The sequence below is a fragment of the Anser brachyrhynchus genome (assembly GCF_964034855.1).
Source record: "Anser brachyrhynchus genome assembly, chromosome: 6".
Classification (NCBI taxonomy): domain Eukaryota; kingdom Metazoa; phylum Chordata; class Aves; order Anseriformes; family Anatidae; genus Anser; species Anser brachyrhynchus.
This window is the reverse complement of record NC_137700.1, coordinates 10,329,449-10,352,953: the sequence shown is the minus strand read 5'-3', so window position 1 is coordinate 10,352,953 and position 23,505 is coordinate 10,329,449. Positions and strand designations below refer to the sequence as shown.

Here is a 23,505-nt window from a genome sequence, read left to right as displayed (position 1 = left end):
AAGGGAGGGGGGGATGGTCTGGAAGTAGGAAGAGAAGAAAGTTTCGAAGCTTTAGATTGTATTTTCTTTTTGCAGAAAGAACCTTCCAAAGGAAGCTCTTCAAAGGTGAAATACTGTTAAGTTTGGGGAATAATTAGATCAAATAATGCTTGAAATATGAGAGGATGCAGGTGGTCGTTTCTAGTCCCATGTTCCCAGTTTTAATAAAGGAAGGGTATGCATAAGCTTGTTGTTTTTTTCAAGTTTTATAACTTTGTGAATGCACATAGTTGATCCTTTGTACCTGATACTTTATAAATTTGGAAGTAAAGCTAGATTAACAGCTAGTGTTTGCCATCATGGAGAGAACTTTTGCTTCAACAGCTATCATTTGCATGTTACACGTATATAGCCTCTATTTTCCATTTTACTGATTTTCTGTACCTTATGCAAGTGCGGGACTCCTGTTTTCCTGTTTCTGCACATTTATTTAGAATTTGGCAGTTTACTTGTGAAACTTCCTTTATTCCCATATGTGAGTCAGAACTGAATTATTTTGAAACTGTTTTGTTCATTTCATATTTGAAAATGTTGAAGTGCGTACTAAATAACTGGCCTGTGTATTGTACCTTAAGAGCTATCCTTGGAAGTGTTTTATGCCTTTGTGTGCAGTGGTCCAAGTTATTTGAAACAAGAAAAAAGTGACCGTTCTTAAACAAAACTTGTGATCTCCATGCTTTTGTTTTTATCAAATGATTTAAGTAAATTGGGTGTTTAATATTTAATACATTAACAGCCAGGGGATTTCCTTGTTTGAAGCTGTCATGTTCGTTTTATAGCCTGGTTATAGACTTGTTAGTCTTGAATATCATTCTTCTTTCCCAATCATTTTCTCTCCTTCACATCTTGTTCTACAAGAGATAATATTTTTAATGTGTTCTAATATCAATAGCAAATTTTCTCTGCTTAATAACCAACATGTCCTAATAGATGTTTGCAAGTCACTTCAAAGCTGCAGTCAGGTTATTTGAATACTGACTGATTTGTTGAGTGACAAGCCATCATAACTGAAAATGTTTGTGTGCCAGCTCCCTGAAGGCTTCTTAGGACTTACTTGGATGGAATCCCAACAGATACTGAGTTGTTCTAGTGTTTCAGGAATGTTACATACATCTGCCTTCCACCACTGCTCTCCACCACGTTGGGCGGTGGAAATAAGTTCTTTGCTAGTGAAATGAATGCATTGGTATAAAAAGGTAAATAGCTCATAGTTTAGAGACAGTATAAGGTTTGAAATATATCGCTGGACTGTGGATAATTATGTGCACACACATGCATATAAAGGAATATTTAAATTTCTCCACTCACATGTATCTTCCTTGTGTGGTAGAGAAGGGATTTATCTTATTTTTTCTGGGTTCAAAACACATGTTATCGTTAACATTTAACTAATTTTTATTTCTGATGTGCCTAGTTACCATTTGTCAAGCAGCTTGGAAATTTGACCTTTCAGAGAAAATCGTAACAGTATTACGGATGCTAATTTAACCCAGGTAAAGAAGCAGAGAGTCAATCTTAGAATCTTCAACTAGGAGAGATAATCCAAACTCTTGTAGTCTTTGGGCTCTCACCATAAAACTAAATAGAGAAGAGTATGTCCTTATGTTTCATCTTTTATTTCCAGTCTTAATAATCCTAGCTAATGTTGGAGGCAGTTTCTGCTGCCAGCATTGTCAGTTAAATTATCTCTTTCTGAAACAGTTCCAAGTAAGCTAGGATGTTGTGAAATTTAGATGATTCTATCAATTTTACAGCTATGCTGGGTTTGAGTTAATTTATGGAGCTGATGTATATAATAATAAGCTTATTTCAGGAAAAAAAAAAAGACCTTGATCTAAGGACTAAAATAGTTCTAAGGCAGTTCTTAAAAGACAGGTTGAAGAAGGTGTGGGTTCAACCTCAGTCAAAGCAAACATGGTGTTAGAATTGGGAAAGGAAGAAGAAAAGAGAAAAGATGGTTTTATCACTGTATGAACCCGTGGTGTGCCCGAGTCTCGGGTTATTTGCATTCCGAATCTTCCATCCTAAGAAAACAGGACAGCAAGCACAGAGCAGGAGCGCAGCTTCACGGTTGTGGAGCAGCTTCTGTGTGGGGAACAGCTGGATACACTGGGTTTCGTTGGTCTGTAAGGGACAATTGTAGACATGTTAGATGCTTGTTAAGTCATCAATGGCTTGAGGAAGGTGAATGGATAATACAAAATTGGATGGGCATCAGCTTAAACTATCATGTGACAAATATTTTCATGTAACTTATACTTGAATCAGAGAGCTTCATTCTAGAGGATACTCTAGGTGTTTACATTTGATGTGGCCTTGACAAACAACTAGACAAGTTCATGAAGGCAAAACCTCTTGCTCAGGTGATTGTCCTGAGCTGACAATTACTAGAGAGAGTAAGAATTCTGGGCAACCTTTTTTTTTTTTTTAATTATTCTTCAAGATATTTCAGAAGCTGGCATGAAAGTTTGCTCTGTAAAATTGTGGTATCTATTTTCTCATTAGCATCAGTGCTGGAAGTGGTATAAATGCTTTCCACACACTGTCTGTGACAAGTTTCTACCTTCTTTGTGCATATTTTATGGCATGAATAGCTTGGAATTCTGATCCCCAGAAAGTGGGAATAGTAACACAAAATGGTTGTCATGTGGCATAAATGAACTGATGCTAATGATTGTTAATTCTGATATGTATATGCTGAAACAGAATTGATCAGCAGATTGTACTTGCTGTGGGACGGGCAAACCTGATAGTAGTGAAATAGAGAAGGAAAATTACTTTTTGTGGATCAATCTGTTAGGTCTTTGGCACCATGATGGACTGCAAAGCTTTCTCCCGCATTTCGTGAATGCATGAGGAAATCCTTGCTGACCGACTTTTTTTTTTTTTCTAATGGTACTTGAAAAAAATGTAATAAATGAATAAGCACACTGTGTACCTACCTTTGCTTTACGTTGGCTTAATTCTGTCCATGTCAGATGCTCCATCGCTGTTTTTGTTTTTCCGTGTGTAATAGTGTTCATCTTTTTAAAATTCTGTTCTTAGCGAGTTAACTGTTTATTTGTTAAGTTCGGTCAGAAAAAAAGGCTGGTTACATCTCACAGTTTTGGTATTACAGAGTACAGATTAATATGGGGAAGGCATTCATTGTGCAGTGTAATGTGCGTGTCCCTCATGTTTGTTTTCTCTTGCTTCAATTTGTGGCTGGAACTACTTTCTCTGTTTATTCTGCTGTATGCTCTGTGGCTGTGTCTGCAGGCTCTCAGTAGCCGGGCAGGCACTTGGACCCTTCAGGGCAGGACAGGCTGGTGACGTTCATCAGAGAAGCAGCAGTTCCCACAGGAAGACAAGAAAATGACCTTGCCTGTCTGTTCGTGTCCCAGTGCAGAACTAATTGTGAAAGAGGAAGAATGTCTCTTTGGGGGGCAAAGGTCTTTTGAGGGAAAAAATTAAGCTTTCTGACAGTTAGTTCCAAAATGAGAAGAATATAGAAAGAGAGGCATGAATTCTTAAGGTAGAGCTAGCTGTAAATGCACAAGGTGATTCTTCAAAGTATGTTGGAAGTCCATGCATCTTCGCTGTATGTTTTTCTAGGTTAGAGTCAGGATTTTTAAATTTACAAAATCATTGTCTTCATCCATGAGCTTTTCTATTACCATAATAGCCTTAATTATTGTTGTAAACATGGAATGTTGGTCCAATGTGTTCGTCCAATAGGAAAGTAAGGGATTTTTGGTAGGTATTGAAGAAATGTTACTAAAAGGGTTTTGATGCTCCTAAGCATAGGTTCCTCTCTAACTTCTTAGCTTTTTAAATAACCTGTGAACTTTTTTTTCCTTTGTTTTTATGATAAGCAGGATGACAATAAGTAGTCTCTTCACACTTATTTCCTTACAATAAACTAAGGTACAGCGTGACCTGATTAATACTGCTGTTGCTGGGGTTTTTGTTTGTTTGGAGTGGGGGGAAATAGGATTTTCTTGACAATTATACCATGAAGTAGCAATATGTTTGCATGATTAGGTGTTAGGTAGGATTCTTGAAACAGAACAAGGTTTTCTTTCACTGACCACAGTAACTGTTTCAGTGTTTCATGCACTTTTCACTGTCCCAAAACAGGAAAGCACACAAATGGATGGGATTTGGAGCCAGACTGTCAAATTCTTCTCCCTCTCGTGTTGCTGCAGGTGTATATTCACAGGGAATTTTTTCCTCTTTAGCCTTCAGTAGCTGTTCCAGTCCTGATTTGAGAAGAGAGCAAGGAGCGATGTAACATGTATAATTACTGATATGACTCACAGAAGAATGTAGGGCCACTCTATAGCAAACACTGTGCTGTTATCCCAGCTTTTTCCCCTTCCCCTGCTTAGAGGGGCTTGCAGGGCATGATGGATACAGCAGGAATGAAATCCCAGCCACACGTGGTAGAAGTGGTTGAGTAGAAGCCAGGGTATCAGACCTGGAGAAAGAATTGGCTCTTCATAGATGTATCTGCCTTTTTGTCTGTTTAGTCTGTACATAAATACACTACAGAGTGACAGGCTATTGTACTCTACAAATTTTTCTCGTGTATCTTCCTTACCATTCAAAATTTGTTTAGATGACAGTATTTTCTTTGTTCCCTTAATTTCCTTCCTTTTCTTTCCCCTGTATTAATAAAGTTCATGCTGTGCATGGGAAATAGTTTTGATAGCACTGGGGGGTGGTGGTGGTGATGGTGGTGTCACTGTTAATTCCCAAAAGAGTTATGATATAAGCTGCTGTAATCCCTGCATCCCACCATTGTGCTTCGGCCCCACCTTTTTCCCCACAAAGGAATAAATCCTCATTAAATTGTTATGCTCTCTATGTATTTCCTTTCTCTTTGCTCTCTGTTAGTCACAAAGATTTTTGTGTGTAAATAGAAGCATCCTTCATCTGCCCACTCCCCGTGCCCAGCAGACTCTTTGAATGGAGCTACAATCCTGCATCTCTGACATCAGAATAATTATTTATGGAGATGGAGTGCCTGGCGTGCCAGGCACAGAACAACAGTGTTACTTTAGGAATTGGATAGAGCCCAGTAACAGAGCTGTATGTGACAGTCACTGGCCCATCTCCCACTTGACCAGTAATGGTAATGGAGAGGGAAAGAGCACAGAATAAAGAAACCTTTTGTTTGGTAGTTTTTTGTTTTATAATGTGCCAGTTTGTATAGTGCACTCAGACATTTGACTTGTATAATTTTGAAGATAAATGTTCAGCAAGCATTGAACTGAACTTGTATGACACAGTCTTGGACAACCAGTGCCAGGCAGCCCTGCTTGAGCAGGGAGTTTGGACCAGATGTCCTCCTCCAGAGCTCCCTTCCAACCTTGGCTGTTCAGTGAACTATTCTAAGCGCATATGTCAGAGGTGACTTGTAGGGTACGCTGAAGTCAGTTCTAGTGCCAATGCGCCAGACTGGCGCAAGGGACCATTCCTGTTGATGTTCAGGAATAGATGACGTAGGCAAGACGGTGGAAGTATTCAGGAGATGTGCATCGTGGACTTCTGTTTGTTTTTTCCAAAGTGTGGTATAGTTTTAACTTCCTAATGTCAGGTTAATCTCAGTCTCAGTTTCTTGCTGTACAGTAAGTATTCTGTACAGTATCAGCTACCACACTGTATAGCATTGTCTGAAACCTCCATAGATTTAACATTACAGGGAAAGAGATGCTAACTACTGAGTCACTTAATTCCAGCTACTTAGGAGGAACCGAGTGATAGTTCCTATGAGTATTAAGTTACTGGGAATTTATATGAATACCGTATGTACAATGTATCTTGAGTTCTTTACCCTACCTTGATATACTCAAACTGAATAAACAGTCCAGACAAGAAGTGTTGTATTTTTGAAGTACACTCTTAAAATATTTGAAGTATTTTTACTCTTGCTGTATCCCAGCAGATTTTTTTTGGACCTGTAAGGAAGGTTGGAAGGCTTGTTCTGACTCGTTGCCTGTAGATGATGTAACATCAGCCAAAGGCCACCCTGCTTATACTTCAGCATGAAATGGTCAAATTTGTTTGCTACAGGAAGTAGTAATGCAACATCTTAATTACTTTCTGTGCCTATATGGATTATCTACTTGACTTCCCATCTTTTTTTTCTTATTTTTTATTTTCCGGGCTCCTTTGTCCCTTTTTATGGTAGGCAGGTAAGTCATTGCTCTGACTCCCGTTCTTTGGGGAAAAAAAAAAAGTCTCTATGAATTTATTTAGTCTATGCTTCAAGAGTTTTGATACCAAGTGTCCAATAATACGCTATTGACCTAAGCAATGTTTTGCCATGACAGGATTATAGTTTCTGGAATCAAGCCAGTATTTAAATATCTTAGTAATGTAATATAACTTCAAAGTTTTCTTTTAATGCTTTCAAAAAAAAGTGATTCTTCTTCCCCTCCTTGTTGCACAGTGTTCTTTTTTAATCTTTATTTTTTCAGAAACGTGTAAAAGAAACAAGCAGTTACGTTTGGGAATCAGGCAATAGCTCTGAGGACAGTCTGCCGCATTACGCTTTTTTATGATGCATGTTAAATAGAATGACATTATATTCTTCATTTTTCGAAACTATAGCAAGATACTAATGAGTGAATTGCCAGAATGGAATAGGCTCTCCATCTGCATTTCTATAATTTCCTTCTTTCCATATCTAAATCTGAGTTGTTGTGATTACAGCTGTCAATCTTGTATCCCCTGTACTCTTCATCATGTATTTAAGCCTCTGTCTTGCAGCTGAAACCATGCTATTATTCCAGCTGTTCAGTTCTTTGCAACTGGCATCACTCTTCTAGTCCTAAGTGGTTTTTTTGGCCCTTCCCTGTTAGTATCACTGTGCTGCCTTTTACTAGGTGAATTTCCATTCCCGTCTGTAACAAACACCATCATTGGCGCTATCCTTTTATGACTTTCTCTTGCAGTCATCAGGTGTCATATGTCTGTCCACACTGATCTCTTCCAACTTTGACTTGAACCAACAGTGTTTCCTTGCTTAACATTTTGTTAGCTTATCAGCCGGACAGGCTATTTACAGGTAGTTTTTCACTAATTGCAATTCAAGTGCTTAATCTGAGGCCCTTCATTCTTACTCCAAAGCAAACATTACGCCCCTCCCATCTGATAATAATTCCTTCCCCACAATGTGTAGTCTTTCTTTCACCGCTTCATGTTGGCCATTTTGACAACTGTCTTTTTATATTACTGTTGTTTCCATTTATTGCCTCACACTTCGTACAGCTGTGCATAACAAAGTAATTGTTTTCAGTATTCATAGGAAGTGTTCAATTACAGGTGTGGTTTATGATACTCCTTCAGTGATAAACACTGTTTCATTGTTGGAAAAAATCGTTTCCCTTCCCTTTGCTTCCCCCTCCTTGACAGTCAGCCTGTAGATCTCTCTTTTTTTGTTAATGTTTTCAGGTTGTGTGCTAATGCAAACACAAACTTTACATTTGATGAAGACACCTGGACAGTTGTCACTTGTTCCTTTGTCAGCATGTGCTAACATTACACCTGCTGAAGAGTCACAAATGATGCAGAAAACTTGTTAAGAATGCTTCCAGTACAGCACATCAGGATCCTTTTGGGCATCCCAGCCTTTGACCTTCTACCTCCATCGCAGTCGTTCTCTCTATTCAGAAGTCATTTTTTCTTGTGTGTAAAGTTTGACCTCAACAGTTGAGGTAAACTGCTTTCTATAGATTTAAATCCTATGTAATTTGCTTTTCCTTTGATCTGAGTAGTACATGTTAAGTTTACTGGAAGCAAGGCTTATGAAATAACTACTCTCTTCCACAAACTTAGAGTAACTTCACTCTTCTTTCATTTCCCTCTGTTTGGTTCATGAATCATATAGGTTATCCTTAATCTCTTTGCCTGATTTTCAGTGTGTTTATTAATAACCACCTTCTCTTAACTACTAAGCTCTTTGAACAGCTTTATTGTATTCTTACTGACTTATGGCATCCATTTCCTTGTAGCTATGTGTTGATATGTAGTCATGCAGTGTTCTTTCAACTTCTGTCACTTCAGAAGTACTTGAGAATTGTTCAGCGGACGTGATGCTCTTTTTAAAAACTAGTAACAACAAAAAAAGTTAACTTTGTTGATATATAGTCTTGGGAGGGGGGGATTTATTTATTTTTTATTTTTTTTACATTGCCTGTAATAAATCAGTTTGAATTACTTCTTGGACTCTTAAGGATTCTGCTTGTAAACCTGTAATTAGTATCTGACCACTTCATGACATTTCACATGCTACAGTATCTTCTTAATGTTTGGCAGCTGACTGATGGAATTCCTGAAGAGTCCATCTGTAATGATTTGAATGGGAATACAGCATGTGTGAATACCCATCTCCTGCACTCCAGACAGCACGTCTGGAACACGGTGTCGTTACTACTCCCTGAGGTCCTTTATCAGTCTGTGCATTCAGGAAATCCTTTTGGTGTCAGCAGTTTTCTTTCAGGACTGTAAAACAGTATGGTGGAATGATGCTCAGAACTCCCTCAGGAAAAACCTCGAAGGGGTGAGTGTTGGCAGGTCTCAGCCCTTCGGTCGGGGTGCAGCAGCTGACCCTAGCAGTTGTCCTGCTCAGGTTTGCATGGGGTTCTTGAGCCCAAGTTATACTTTTGCTGTGTGGTTGTAAGGCCTTCCAAAGGGTTTGATCTTTCCCACAAGGGAGCTCTTGGCTACTCAGTTGCAGAAGCTTCAGCTGTATTTTCATGGTTACGGTACAGGTTTACAGATTTTATTCTCTGTTTTATTTTACTGAAGAAAAGTTCTGCAGGGAATTTTTGAACTGACATACCTGGTATTTTTTCTCCTTCCTTGTAATTACTGGGTATTAGATTGGGATTATCATTCATGTTGATCTTTCCAGAACCACTGTTCAGTTCTTTCTCAAGTCTTAACTTTATCTAAGTTGAGGTTTGTTTCACATTCTGGACAGTTGATTTAGCTTGTTATATTCTGTATAAAGGCAAATACTGAAGTGTTATGTGTTTTTGTTCTTGCACGTTACATAATCTTTGCTGCTTTCATAACCTATTAAGTTTTCTGTCTGTCAGATGAAACTCTTTCCACTGTTCAGTATTGTACTTTTCAGTTTCCCTTCCTCCATGCATTGCTGCTTGTTTTCATTAATGATTTATTTCACTTGCAAGGCAGTTCTGTTCTCTGATCTGTTATTTGAAGACCACTTCAAAAGATACATATGAGGAAATATATCTAAATGATAGTTTTTGTAATGTAATCCCATTCTAGTCCTTGTAAATTACTGAGAGCAAGTCAATATTTTATCTTGTACAGACCTACAACTTGCGTAGGTCTTCCTGAGCTTAGGGAGAAACCCTCCCTATTGGTCATACTTTGCAACACAACTTATTTCTTGTTCTGCAAAATTCTTTTTGTTTTATTAACATGTTCTTTCATGATTTACAAGGCCATAAAGAAATGATATTCTGACTATCCATGTTGTTTTTTTTGGCATGAAAGCAGTGAGGAAGGCTCAGCTGTACAATGACTAGTCTGATTGCTTGCAAGCAAGAATCGGCACAAATTTTTAAGATGACATGAAAAAATCCAAGTAAAAATTGAAGCATTATGTTAGCTTATGATAGATTGCATTTTGAATTGGTTAACACTCATACAAGTGTATTTCTTAGAGTAAATTAATGAGTTTATTATAACTTAAAATATATTCATGGTATTTCTTAAAAACAAAACAAACAAAAAAACAGTTGTTCATGCATTGGTGCTCATTTTCCTACCTCAACAAGGTCTTGTTTCAGTGTTATACATCTTGGTCAGTTAAAAAAATTCGCAGTCCTATTTCTCTTCATGTTGTGTGTTTCAAAGAGTGCACTACCCCACACCCAAATAATGGGGATGACATGAAAATGAAGTTAACAGTGCTGTCGTTTCTATGTGGTTGTATTATCTCTTCACTCATTGATGATTAGGAAAATCATCAATAATTGTATTTGGTATGTACCATGCTAATGGATCTTTGTGATTTCTGTGAAGTCAGGTGTTTGAACTACAGTTAGGGAAGATGTGATTGCTTCAGATTCTTTTTTTTTTTTTTTAATACAGCATATGTTGGAAAATCTGCTTTAGTTTAAGTTCGTGTACTCAGGACTTAATGCATATACTGCATTGGAGTCAGAACTTATTTTGTCCATAACACACCCTCAGCATAGGGCTGTTTCAGGCGTTAGTGGAGCACAGCTTACCTGGAGGCTGGCCAGCAAGGTGGCTTGCATACTGTTGTGTTCTCAGTGCCAAAGTGGACCTAACATGAAAAATGAGTTTTGAGGCTTACCGAAGCAGATGAATGAGTTGTACTTGGCAAGATGTGCAGTAAATCCATTTTAACAAATGCTGGTTATCTGAGAAAGCAGGTAAGTTACTGTAAGGTGGCATCACTTGGATAATGGAAATTTAGCCGTTAGGCTTGTACATTTTAAGACCAGTTTGTCTAGTTAAAGAGCAGAAAGTAAGTACTGTTGCGTAAAATATGCAGTCAGATGGAAAAAGAATACAAAGCTGGAAGCACAGGTTGCTTTCCTTACACTGCATCAGGATGTCAAATGCAATAAAGGGCTTTTAGCATCCAGCTATAAAAGCCCCTTTAAAGGAAATGAAGAATGTTGAATTTTTCTGATGAAAGAGAAGTTTACTGAAGCTTTTTGGAGTGTCCACAAATTTGATTTAACATTGTTAGATTAAACTGAGCAATGATATTCTTTTTGGACTCCTTCTAAGGTTAGGAAGGGGAATATACGAACTGCATTGATCTGAATTTTTATAGCACTTAAATCTTGGCTGGTATTAAACACTGACAATATCATCACTGAGTTTGACATGCAGGTATTTGTTGATGTGCATGTAAAAAGGGACGAGTAAAAGAAAAAACAATTTCTGATACTAATATTAATGGTTTCACATTAGTCAAGAAAGCTTCTTTCCTTAGGTTAGCTAGCTTGTCTTTATGTAAAGCAGCCTTGCCTCGCTTGGCATAGCTTTGGGACTGAATTTGCCGAAGACCATGCAGCCTGTCAGTACTTGAATTAGAGTGTGTTTATCTACCTTTTCACTTCTTTATGAAATGATCCTACTCATGTCCAAACGGTTCCAAGTTAATATGCGTTTTGACTTTTGCATTTGTTTTTTTCCCCTATTTATTCCTTACATCATGAACCTAGGACAGTGCATGTTTATTATTTTTGGTTTCTGTATAATCTTTCCTTAAAAACTATGTAGAATGATTTCTATTGTAGAAAATAAAAACAGTGAAAAGAAAGGAGAACTGTGTTTCAAGTGTGAGATCCTTGGCCCTCACGGAAGAGGGGTCTTCTGGGTGGAGGAGGGGACGAGAGTAGTGAGAGAAAAACTCAAATGCAGTTTCCATTTAGAATTGTTTAGAGCAATGTAAATCTGTCTTTGTGTCTTTCTACAGAAGACAGGTTGTTCCTGCAGTTTTTAATTTCTTCATTTGCTATTAAAGCGTTTGCGTGCACTGTTTTGCAATAGCTAAAATTAAAAATGAGAGTATGCTCCCAAATTGTCTTCACAGAATTACAGGAGCAGCTGAAGGGAGTAAGAACAATGATCCTTACGCTGTATGTATGGAAGTCATAACCCTAATGTTACTTTGGTGTGGAAACTTCAGCACAGGTAGCTCTACTTAAAAATTGGAGGGAGTTTTTGCATTCCGTAATAGCTTCTTGAACTGGGTTTAGAGGAAGAAAATAAATAATAATAATAATAAAGAAGTCAATCCTTGCAACTCATTAGCACTTGATCAGATGAAATAACTTTGAAATTCTTTATCTTTGAAAAGACAAAGATCCGTGATCATTATTTTATGAATGGATCTCTTGTTGTTTCATTTAAAAAAAAAAAAAAAAAGGCACTATCAAGGCACATCTTCGAAAGCTAACGCCAAGTAGTTCTAGAACTTCTTTTGGGTAGAATACAGTAAATTCCGGTATACATCAGGACTTCAACTTTCACATTTGCAACCTGTATCTTTGCTGTCATGTGTCTACGATTAAAATGGGTAGAAATAAAATCAGAGATGAATTAATTGTCAGCATGTTGTGAAACGTAATATATCAGACTGTCATCTCTGAGGTGGAAGACCTCTTTGTATTGATATCTGAGGTATCGGAGAAGACAGCAGACATCATTCATTGCTCATCTCTGATATTAAGAAAACAGAATAAGATCGCACCAAACTCTTTAATGTATGACTGCCCCTTAGAGGAAATCTGATGTGCTCTCCAGTTACAGTTATTGTCATGTGCTCATTTTAACCGGTGTTAATATGGAGCCTATCTCTCATAATTTGCTGGCAAGTCAAATCTTTATGTACTGGACTGATAAGTTGTGACATATGAAAACATGAGTTGTCTTTTAAAAAAAAAAAAAAAGGCAGTAGCACATAGCATAGTGTGTATGTGAGGCTGAAGGAGCAGGAAAAGAGCCCCTGTGCTGTAGCAGTTTCTTGGTTGTTGGGCTACCTTGGTATATTTTTTTTCTACTTGATTTTTTTTTTTTGAAGCATGGAACATGTCTCTTCTCTCTAAGTAACCTTGTATCTATGAGTTCTTTGTCACTGTTGTAGCTTTCGAGGTCTTTGCAATTGTGACTGCTAGTTATTTGTCTTCTCTTTGGTAACTTGTAAGTAGGGGGGAAGCAAGGGGCCTACTTGCGCAAAATTAACTTGCAACATGGATAGGGTTTTTCCGATAATGTAAAGTCTGACTGAATTGAGTTGTTCTTCTGCCAACTTGCTGTTGAAAACTCCCACAAGTTACTTTGGTTTTGAACGGGATTCTGCAACCAAAAGTATGTGATTTTTTTGTTGTTGTTGTTAGCACTGACATCTTCGGTGAAGTTGTATTGTTCTTGTGAGGAGTTTTCTAACTGTCAGTTATTTGTCTTTTGGTCAGGTACAACTGGTAAAGCATCATCTCCACCACCTGTAACAGACACAAGACAGATGAGCGAGAAGCTGGAGACGATACTATTTCAGCTCCGTCAGGTAACTCGAGAGAGGGATGAGCTGCGCAAGCGACTTGCACTTTCATCTCCTGGATCGACTTTTGATGACTGCAGGTAAAAATAAAAATAAAACAAATGTACATTTGAATTCAGTCTTCAGGAGTATTTTCAAGTGTCTTGTCTCCTGCTTGCTTGTAAAGCAGCAATAATATTGCAGTGCAGTTATGTTGCCTGTAAGGTACCTGCTTTGTGGTGATGTACATGTAGGTGACCATATCCAGGTTTCAGAGCTGCATGTTGGATGTCTCCTCCTGCTTTTTACAGTAGTTTTACTGTGGGATTGAGGGGAATAGGGCTCAACTCTTTCTTGAGGAAAGCAAGCAAGCAAGTTGTTGAGGATTCCTAGGTTATGTTACAGAAAGAGGTGGAGGATTGTGTGTTTGAAGAGTTTGCGGTTTTGAAGTGGTGATTGAGTATTTTGTCCATAGGAGATGAGGTCCTGAGGTTTGAACCAGTGAACTGATGTTGAGAGAATGTTTTATCATTCATTCCTTAGTTAACCTCATTAGGCTCCCCACTCTGGGATGGTTGCAAGGGATACTGTAGGGCTTGAGGACTTTTGTGTTCTGTCAGAGGGTCTCAGAGTTTCAGGGATGGGAGAGGAAAAGGTTGTCAAATGTTAACATCATCTGCTGAGCTTTGTGTTACTTTTTGCTCACACCAAGGAACTTCTTATTTGAAGTCAGTAGAGCTTAGGCATTGAGGATTTTACAGCTTAGAATATTGTTCTCTATAATCCCGACTACTATTAATAAAGTTCTGATGAGCTGTCCTCTAGACTGGCCCAGTTTTCTCTTTTTAGTTGTCAAATCATTTTTCTGCCAATGTAGGATTTGTATGTTGTGGAAAATATAAATGTTTACAGCTTAAAAAAATCTCATTAAAATAAACATTGTGTTTGTGCAGTGCTTGGACAGTTTGTTAGATGGAGGATGCTACTTTCCAAAAAAAAATTAAGTATTTGATGAGGTCGAAATGAATGAAGATGATTAGAAGATGATTAGATGACTTACTGTTTTCCTTTAGTGAAGAAGGAAATTACTGCTCTCATCTAAATATACATCTATGGTTTGTGAAAATGTGTTGGTATTTTTCACTTTGTTTTTTCAAAACAAAGTTTTTTTTATTTTTCACTTTTTGTTTTTTCACTTCATATAAAAGTAATCGTCAACCTTCCAAGAGTTAAAGCCCAGATATTGCCAGCTACCACCCTGAATTGTCAAGTCTGAAAGACTACTGTTTAGGTGGTGACTCTGACAAGCCAAAAGGCTTTGGCTTTCCTATCTGCATGTGCTGCTTCAAAAATCACTGTACCAAACACAGGTGGTGTAGAGACAAATCTTGACACGTTATGGTGGCATGCTTAGAAATGGTTGCAGCTTGCAACACGTTCGTAGGCTGGGCTGTGCTGGTTGTGAAGGCTGGCAGTTACAAAATTGAGAGCTGTTTTCAAAAACTGGTGTTGACTAAGTCCAGAGCAATGGAAGAGGAGCCACAGAAGTGGATTGTGATGAGCTGAATCAGATTAGCACGTGTCATTCTGCTGGACAGGAGTAGGATTGCTCATGCTGTGCTTGAGTCACTTGACAGTGACTACGCACACATGTGTTGCCGTGATTAAGCAAAGATTTAACTAAACTATTTAGTGTGATCAAGGTGAGCTTTATATACTTACATTTGATGTTAGTAATTATAGTATTTCCCTTAGAGAACTGCAGTACAGAGAAAACACCTAAAAACTGCTTTTGAGAAAGGACTGGTTTATGTGCACTCTGTAATTGTTGTTGTTCATGGACCTGCTATTGTAAATGAAAATGTTTTAAAGTTGTTGGTCAAGCATTGTCCACAGGAAGGTTGGAGCTGCTCTTGGCATTAGCTTTGACATCCTAATCAAATATATCTAAACGTCAGTCTTGATGTGGCCCTCATTTATGATCAGGGTGATTCCCTTGGGATGCAGAGTATTTTTAGAGTTGTTATATGAATATCAGAACAACAGTTGGACCTCTGACCATAGCATTTGAAATTTTTTTGTATAATTTATATCTTGTTTGAACCAACGCTTTCAAAGCAATAACTGGTGCTTCTCCTTTATTGAAATTATAATATTTTGTGTGTTCTGGTGCAATTTAGCATTATACTGTGGTGGTCTTATTTAAATGAGATTCAATCACTATGTGGTTTTGAATGGATTGCTTTATTTCAAGAGTTAATTTTTTGACTTCTGACCAATGTTTAGTTCCATATCCATATTCTTGCTGATTAATAAGCCCTTGAAACAGTAGTGCAGGATATAACTGCCTTGGCAGTGCAGGTGTTCTGTTCCATGTAGATGAACTAGAGTGCGGGAGGTTACTGGTGGCATTGTTTGTTTCTCATTGTGTAGGTAGGCTAACTTTTGTATTTACCATGGTATCTTTGTTTATAGGATTTCTGTTTAGAATTATGCTTCAGCAATATATGAAATACAGGTGTGATTGATGTTAGATATGTTTAAGTTCTCACCATAGCTTTGAGGCTGACTTAAGTTATTTTTTAGAGAAAAAAAAATGCACAAATATTTTGCAGGAATGTGCATTTATGATTACAAGCTTAATATGAGCATGTGTTAATGGAACTTCAGCTTACAGATTCAGTTGAACTAAACCATGCTTCAATTAATATTCTCATTTTAATGACTGTGGGACAGATGATGTCTGCCTACGATGATTTCACCCTAAAGAGTAATTTAAATCAATACTTGTGTTTTTAGTGATTTTGTCAAGGGTGTGAACATCTCAGGTAGTTTTACTTACACTAACTGGGGTTATATTTTCAAAGAGAAATTAACACTGCAATAGTTATGGTAATATGTCTGTAACACTGTATGAATGAAGTATTTCTTTGTACACCCATAAACAGTGAAGTAAAAACAAACAGAAAAACTTCCAAGCAAACACCGAAAAGACATCCCTGAAGATCTGACTTTATATGTTACTTTATACAAATTTGGCTTTTAATTGTTGTTACAGTATGTCAGTTGAGGAAGGGATTTTTTTTCCTTTGCCTTTGTTTTTCCCAGGAGCACTTGTTCAGGGAGGAAGGAGAAAAAGAGGAATTAAAATTGAAGACCTTACTACTCTGCAACCTAAACACAAGTAGGTTGCGAAAATGCACCTTCAGATCTCGCACACATTCCCTGAGCATCTGTGAATCAGATGTGACTGCTATTTATTTTTCTGTTACTATCAGCACTGCAGCCATGCAAAACCGTTTTATTTCGATTCAGATGCCAGCTGAATTTCTGTTCCAGAATCCACGCTGCTGTTCTTACATGAAGCGAAGAGGATTGTGGTTACTTCTCAGGCAGAGCTTACAGTGAAGCCATTCAGGGGGGAGAATGTTGGCAAGGAAAGGGAGAAAGGGTGATCTGTGCAGCAGTAGAGCAAATATGATAGGAGAATAAGCAGTCAAATTAGACATAATTAATATCTTTCTTTTCTTGTTGTTTGTCAGAGGTGTGAGACCTGGGCGATGCCATAGAGACAGCTTTCAGTAGCTTCATTCTGAAAGTAGAAAATGCATTGGTGAAAAAAATTTGAGACTGCAGAGGAAGAATAAAGTTCAGTGTAGAGTGTCTTGAAGAGTTTAGTGCTCCAGAAGAAAGTGGTATAATTCTGGTAATTTAGTTTTTAAAAAGATTTCTGATATTCTAATATAAATAGAGGTGTTATGTACACTGGATACACATTTTAGACATAATATATGCTGGTCAATTGCCAGACAAGATAGGTTATTTTGGAAAACTTCTCCTCTCCCAGTTACCCTGATATACTTAAAATAAATAAATAAATCAAAATATCATTTGATGGACTTTTGCTTTCATGTTGTTCAGCTTACTGTAAATGGTCAAACTAGTCTAATCAAATTTTGCTGTCACAGATGCATGTATTTGGTGTCCTGTTGAGATTGTGTGTCTTAACCCTAACCCTAGCTGTGGTTTTCCTAGGGAGCTGTAGATAAGATCCTCCAGCTGTTTCCAAGATGATGAGTTCTCCCTAGTATAGATTTCCATGCAGCCCCCACTTGACTTTGGGAGCCTCTTTTCAGCCCCACTCACACTGCAGCTCTGTGCTTTTTCCTTGGAAGTCTGGGCATGATAATGCAGGGAAGCAGAGTGTTCTGTGGTTGTCAAGTGACAGTTCTGGTCTATGATAATACTGCTGCTCCATAGAGATGAATGTGGACTCACAGTACTGTTTTCATTTGATTTAGCGTTGGACAACTATCTCGTTATTAGATGCTATATCTCAGTACAAAACTGGTACAGGTTTATCTTCATTTGTGGTTGCATCTTGATGTGAAGCGGTCGCTATTTCATTTAAAGTATAATGTAGCGTAAGTATAGCCTGTATATATCCTAAGCTGTGTGACAGTGCTTATTGGATTTTATCCTAAGCTGTTATTTGACTTAATGTTCTTTTTCTGCGCTAGGCCTAGTCCAAAACCTAATCATGACTATGAAAGGCTGAAAATTCAGTGCATGAAGGCCATGTCGGACCTTCAGTCTCTGCAGAATCAACATACCAAGACACTAAAAAGGTGTGAAGAAGCAGCAAAAGAGGCAGACTTTTATCAGTAAGTACAAGTAAAGCTAGTAAAGGTGAGAGTTAACCAATCTTTGCTGTAAGGTATTAGAACATGGTAATCAAACCATTATTTATATTATTTTTCCACTTTAATTGCAAGATTAATGTTTGAATGCATCAGATAAAAACACTTTGGGACTATTTGAAATGAGACAGGTATGGACTGTGTCTTATTTTGAAGAATTTGGGGTGGCAATCCCTCATGACTTGGTGGGACACTGACAAGGAAAGCCTAGTTACTGATTTAGAATTACAGTCCAGTAGTTCTACTGTCAGGCTGGAGACCAGAATATAATTTGAGAGAATAGAATTCACGATTTCTTGCATGATGTGATGGCTCTTTTGCTGACTTATGTAAGTTTTTATCACAGGCCAAGACCAGTTGTAAGCATTCATGAAAATGCAGTAAAACAGGCAGCAATTGTTGAATAATCATAGTCTGTGTTTTAGTTTAAAAATCAATCATTGATGCAAATAGGGAACTTCTATTTACTTGGGAGGCAAATAAACTTGAGTTTACAAGGAAGGAGTATCAAGTATCTTCTCTAGTTTACCAGCTATTTCAAAAACGTAAAATGGTCCTATTCATTGCTTCTGTCTGATTTTTATTGAATTACGGGCTTTCATACCTGCTGGTCATCGGCTTAGAGTTCAGTTTGTATTATTCTGTTTCAACAACAGAAGAGAGTATCAAACTAGCAGTCTTTATTTAATATGCAGTAGTGTAATGTGTTCAAGTGAGTTTTGCTCTCATGCAGCAATGGTTAGGTCTAATTTTGGGCTGTTACCTTGAATTCTAATTTGAATGCTAGCCTTATCATGGGTGTCTTGGTTATTTAGTTTCTAAGTGGGAATGAATATCTTTCGATAATTATGGCTTACATAATGAAATTTGGAATACTTTTGGTGGCTTTTTACCGACTTGAATGTAGTTGACTTTGTAGTTGACAAACTTTTTGTTTGTTTGTTTTTTATAGTAGGAAACAAGATTTTTCTAGTTTTAATCTGTATGTTGGTTAGCTGGAGAGGCCAAGGAGGAAGGGGAGTTAATGAGTGGGATAATTACTGTTATCTCCAGTATGATCTTTGGCTCACAAACAGTTCCTGTTTGTCTATCTGGTTGCTTTTAAGTGGCATTGATGTGGTGGTATAGGTCCATCATCTCTTCTGATGCTGTGTAAGAGTACTACTGTATATTTAAACATTTTTTATACTTATAGATTTGTTCTTCTCTGATTTATCTGATTTGTCTTGTTCTTGGAATACTCAAATTAGAAAAATCGAGTTAGTTTGATCTATTTTCTTGGTAGAAAACTCATACTTGAAACTAGTTAGTACAAGAATCTGTCTAGGCAAATTTGCCTCTAAGAGCATATTTTCTGTGTGCCATGACAGCACGTTGCACAGTCGGCTGCTGAGTGACCAATCACAGCTGAAGGAGGACATGGATACCTTGAAGAGGAAAAACACACAGTTGGTGCGAGAACATAATCATCTCCAGCAGTCATGTGAGGAAATGAAAAGACTTCATGACGAGGATCAAAAAGAGATAACAGATCTACGCAGCCAGCAGCAGCAGGTAAGCTTGTAATGCAAATGCTAGAAGCAGTTGTAAGCTTTCCCTTTGGTAAATAAGTTAATAAAACCAAAGATGTAGTGTTGCTGGATTTTGTCTCACGTAGTCTAGAACATATTTTTTCCCCCAGTGCTGTAAAATGTGAAGCATGAGATCTTGAATGCGATTTTTTTTTCTTCTGTGGCTAGATGGAGAAAGAACAAGGGATGTAGAATATTAAATAGTATGAAGAAATTTTGATGCAGAGAAGAACTAAGTTTACGTGATGAATATTGTAGGTGACATTAAGTAGGTGGAGGAGGGATCAAAAACCTAATTTGAAGTTGCTAAGAGATGAAAAATACTGTTTTCAACGGGTATTTTATAGGACGGGGCTAGCTTTAAACTTGCATGCTGTTTTTCTTTTTGTTTTTATTCAAAGTGTCACAGAAAAAAAGTGACCTTTTTTTTATTTTTGGTGACATCTTAAACGCTAGGCCAATGATTGAACTAAGGTTGCTTATTTAGGGTCACAGACACTTGAGTTAAAACAAAGCTACAGATTGATTAATGTTTTTGAACTTGAGGCAAAAAAAGGCAATCTCTTCAGGACTGGAAGAAGCGGGCATTTCAGTACTGTGTATAATAGGCTGTCTCAAGAGCAAAGTTGCTTGCACATTCTGGAGAAAGAAAGTCAAGAGGAATAGTTAGGAGTAACTGGTGCTATCAAGTCCATCGTTCACATCTGGAAGTCTGGTCATTAAGGTAAAACAGTTACAGTAACATGAAATGGTTAAATAGAATATCCCATTTAACTGTGTGTAAGCTGATTCACAGGGCAAACTTGCAAATCAAACACGAGGCTTCAGAAGCAAAACCTATGCAAACAAAAATAATTATTTGCTAGGGTAGGAGGGGCAAAGGTCAAAGCAAGCTGTATTGCTGAGTAGCACTTTCGGAGGTGTTCTGGGGCTAGTGCAAAAAGGAATGAAGGTTAGTATTTGGTTGTGACCCCGTCCTCTGACAGTTGTGCTGTGAAGTGGTTTAGTGACTTCATTCAGAAGGTGGGTTATGTTCTGTGTAGCAGAAATGGCTGTTTCATGTAAATGTTCTGTGTTAACCTGGATAAATGGCTTAATAGTTTTGTGCATCAGCTTCTCAGTCTGCAAAGCAGAGGTGTAAAACCTTCAAGAGAAGGTTGTTGTATTTTTAGACTGTCTTGAAATCTGAAATTGTCTTGCAGCACAAAAGGAGGTTCAAGCATTGTTTTAAGTATTTATTGAAAGAAATTCTCACATCAACATCATGATAAGACCTTTAGAGAAAAGTATCTGTTACACTCAATGAGAAAGTCGTGTAACTCTGTTTCTTAGCATGTCCAAGTGAATAATGTTTGATGTCTTGAAGGGGCACAAAGTTCTTTATCTTGTCTGTGCCACTTCTCATCTGAATTAGTCTGATTTTGTTTATGTTGATCTCTGAAGTGTTGTTCCATTGTCAGGCTGTAGCAAAACAGCATCTCAGTGGCCTTGGAGAGCATAAACTTCTGATTGAGTTACTCTTAGTGTGGGCTTGTCATTGATTTGCTGTTTAGCAGCTGACCAGATTATGTTTCTGCAGCTCACAATGTTTCTTGTTGCCATAGCTATCGTCTTTGGCCCATCTGGGACTATTTACTTTTCCTCATACTGGGATTTTGAATGGGAGACTTTCCTTATTCCCCTGCTTCCTGTTTATGGTATTTCTTTGCTCCTTTGTGAAACCTGTTAGCAAATTAATGATAAAATTCATCAACTTTCTGGTATATTTGTCCTTCTTTAATTATTCAGCATTTTAAACAAAACAAACAAAAAAAACCAATATATGTATGCTTTAGGCAGTGAGAAGTGGCTTGCTTCTGTGTGGATTCTCAAATATTCCATTCTCAAACCTGTTTTAAATATGCTTTGGGAAGTACTCTTCAGGAAAAACAGCACTCAAGCACATATAAATCAACACAGTATCTAACTTTACATATGCCTACAGTTCGTTACACAGAATAGTAGTATGTTCTTCAATAAGAGGCAACATCAGCATCTTCAGCTTCTCTAAATTGGTTCAGTGAAGCACGCTGGCTAATCATGGGCCCAGCTCTGTGCAAGTTATGCTGCTGAAGCTGATGAGGACGTGGAACTGTGTGCAATCAGCCATGCTGGTGAGACTCCCCAAAGTCCGGCCTTGTTCCAGGACCACTTTATGAGCAGTGATTCATTGCTTTTATTTATGTACCTTGGTTAGCTAAAGGAGACCAGTGTCAGGATGAAGAACTTCTCTTCTTTTGCCTCTGTACAGAAGCGTTTTTCTGACAGTACCAATTTGTTACTTGCTGCTTGTGGGCAGTGAGCAGCGCACAAAGTGGGCAGTCTCTGCATGGTGGCAGCTGTCTCTGGTCCGCAGGCATCCACGCTCTTCTGTGGTCAGGCACTGGTACTTACTCTGAATGTAAGACAAAAGAAGTCGAGGAGCCAAAGAGTACCTGAAAGTGTCACTGAGATGGTGTATGTGTGCATAGTGGGGAAAGTGTGTTCCAACTGTGTACTGAATCTGTGCTATCACAACTCTGCAGCAGATGGCTAAAAGACAAGTCTGGTTGAAGTCTATTTGACTTTCATTTGTGGAGTGGTTACTCTGTTTGTTAGCAACTTTTTATAAAGTGCAGCTTTTCTGTCTTTTTTTTTCCCCAACTTTTTAAGACACGCATGCATACACACCCACCCACACACACCCCCTTTCAGCTAGTTGGGAACGTAGGCTAATGAATTGTAGGCTAATGGTAAGCTTACATAAATTCCTGGCACTTCTGTCTTGAGCCTTCCTATTTCTTCCCACTACATAAAGTTCAAATTTCAATTTAAAGTACAAAAAGAGGAGGGGAAAAAAAGCATGACATTACCAAAAAAAAAAAAAAGTCAGTCTTAATTTCGTGCAAGTTCTTTTCTGTCTTTTCAGGTAGAAGGACTAGATTTGCTGACGTTCTTTATGGCTTTTTGTTGTTGCTGGTTATTTGTAATGCACGTTGCTACTTAACAGCGAGATTTTTTAAATGCAAATTAATTGAAACCAGGGTTCTGGTCAGACTTTATTGATGTTTAAATGGATTTTCTGTCCCTGTTAATATTTTATGAATAGCTTTTGAAACTCGAACGTTTGTGGGTTATTTTCAGATGAAATATTGCATGAATATTAAAATACATGCCTGAGTGTATGTCTCTGGGATATAGGCAGTCTGTCGTCAGTGCCACCTCGTGGTCGTTTCCTAGATTACAGCTATCAGCACGGCCACCAAACAAGTTACTTGTTGCTCAAACTAAGAACTTATTCGAAAACTATGTGAGTTTAATAAATGTTGATAGCAATTACCATTCGAGAGATGTACACATTTATGCACCCTAAATTGTGATAAAGCAGACTTGGTTCCAGTTAAAATGAAGTGGATGTAGTGATGCTTAGAGTAGCAGTAACGCTAAGGAGAAGCTCCATGTTTTCTTAATCAATAAAAAGAATGATCATTAAAATTGGTGTATTTTTGTTCTATTATTATATTCTTATACCTAGTCCTAATAAAAATATTGGACTGATTAAAACACCTTATCAATACAATTCCTGACTGAAGTTTTTATTAGTCTGAAGGTCAAGATTCTTCTCTAGATATTTCATCGCTGCATTGTCTGAATACTACTTAAATACAGATTTTTTTTCCTGAGGGGACAGTAGTTGTGAAAACCAAGTAAAAACAAATCATGTTCCCTTGATGAGAAGTGAAAAGATGTGTACTTATTTCTCTCTTTACAGCTCAAATTTAACAAAGTTTCTATCTTTTTTTTTGAGGTTATGAAGCAAAACGGGTCATCAGAGATATTAAATAAGCTCTATGATACAGCAATGGACAAGCTAGAAGGTGTGAAGAAGGATTATGATGCCTTAAGGAAGCGGTACAATGAGAAGATAGCAAGTCACAATACAGATCTTAGCCGTCTAGAGCAGGCTGAGGAGGAGAACAGACGTCTTCAGAAACAGATTGACATGTTAATGAAGCAAAGGGACACAGCAATTCATTTTCAACAGCAATATTCATCCTCTCTCAGAAGGTATAATAAGTTTTTGATATTTGAATACCCTGTGAAGGCAGAGTCTTTCCTAATATAGCATCAA

The 23,505-nt window shown here is 37.7% G+C and overlaps 1 protein-coding gene across 34 annotated transcripts in view; it reads left to right on the top strand.

Annotated features, from left to right (window-relative positions):
- DLG5 (discs large MAGUK scaffold protein 5) overlaps nucleotides 1-23,505 on the top strand; it is a 170,763-nt gene that overhangs the window by 41,029 nt on the left and 106,229 nt on the right. For all 34 annotated transcript variants that reach the window (XM_080598304.1, XM_080598303.1, XM_080598302.1 and 31 more), the window contains 4 exons: nucleotides 13,020-13,185; nucleotides 17,605-17,748; nucleotides 19,155-19,338; nucleotides 23,182-23,441. In XM_080598304.1, coding sequence (XP_080454430.1) covers nucleotides 13,020-13,185; nucleotides 17,605-17,748; nucleotides 19,155-19,338; nucleotides 23,182-23,441 — 754 coding nt within the window. The remainder of the gene's footprint in view (nucleotides 1-13,019; nucleotides 13,186-17,604; nucleotides 17,749-19,154; nucleotides 19,339-23,181; nucleotides 23,442-23,505) is intronic.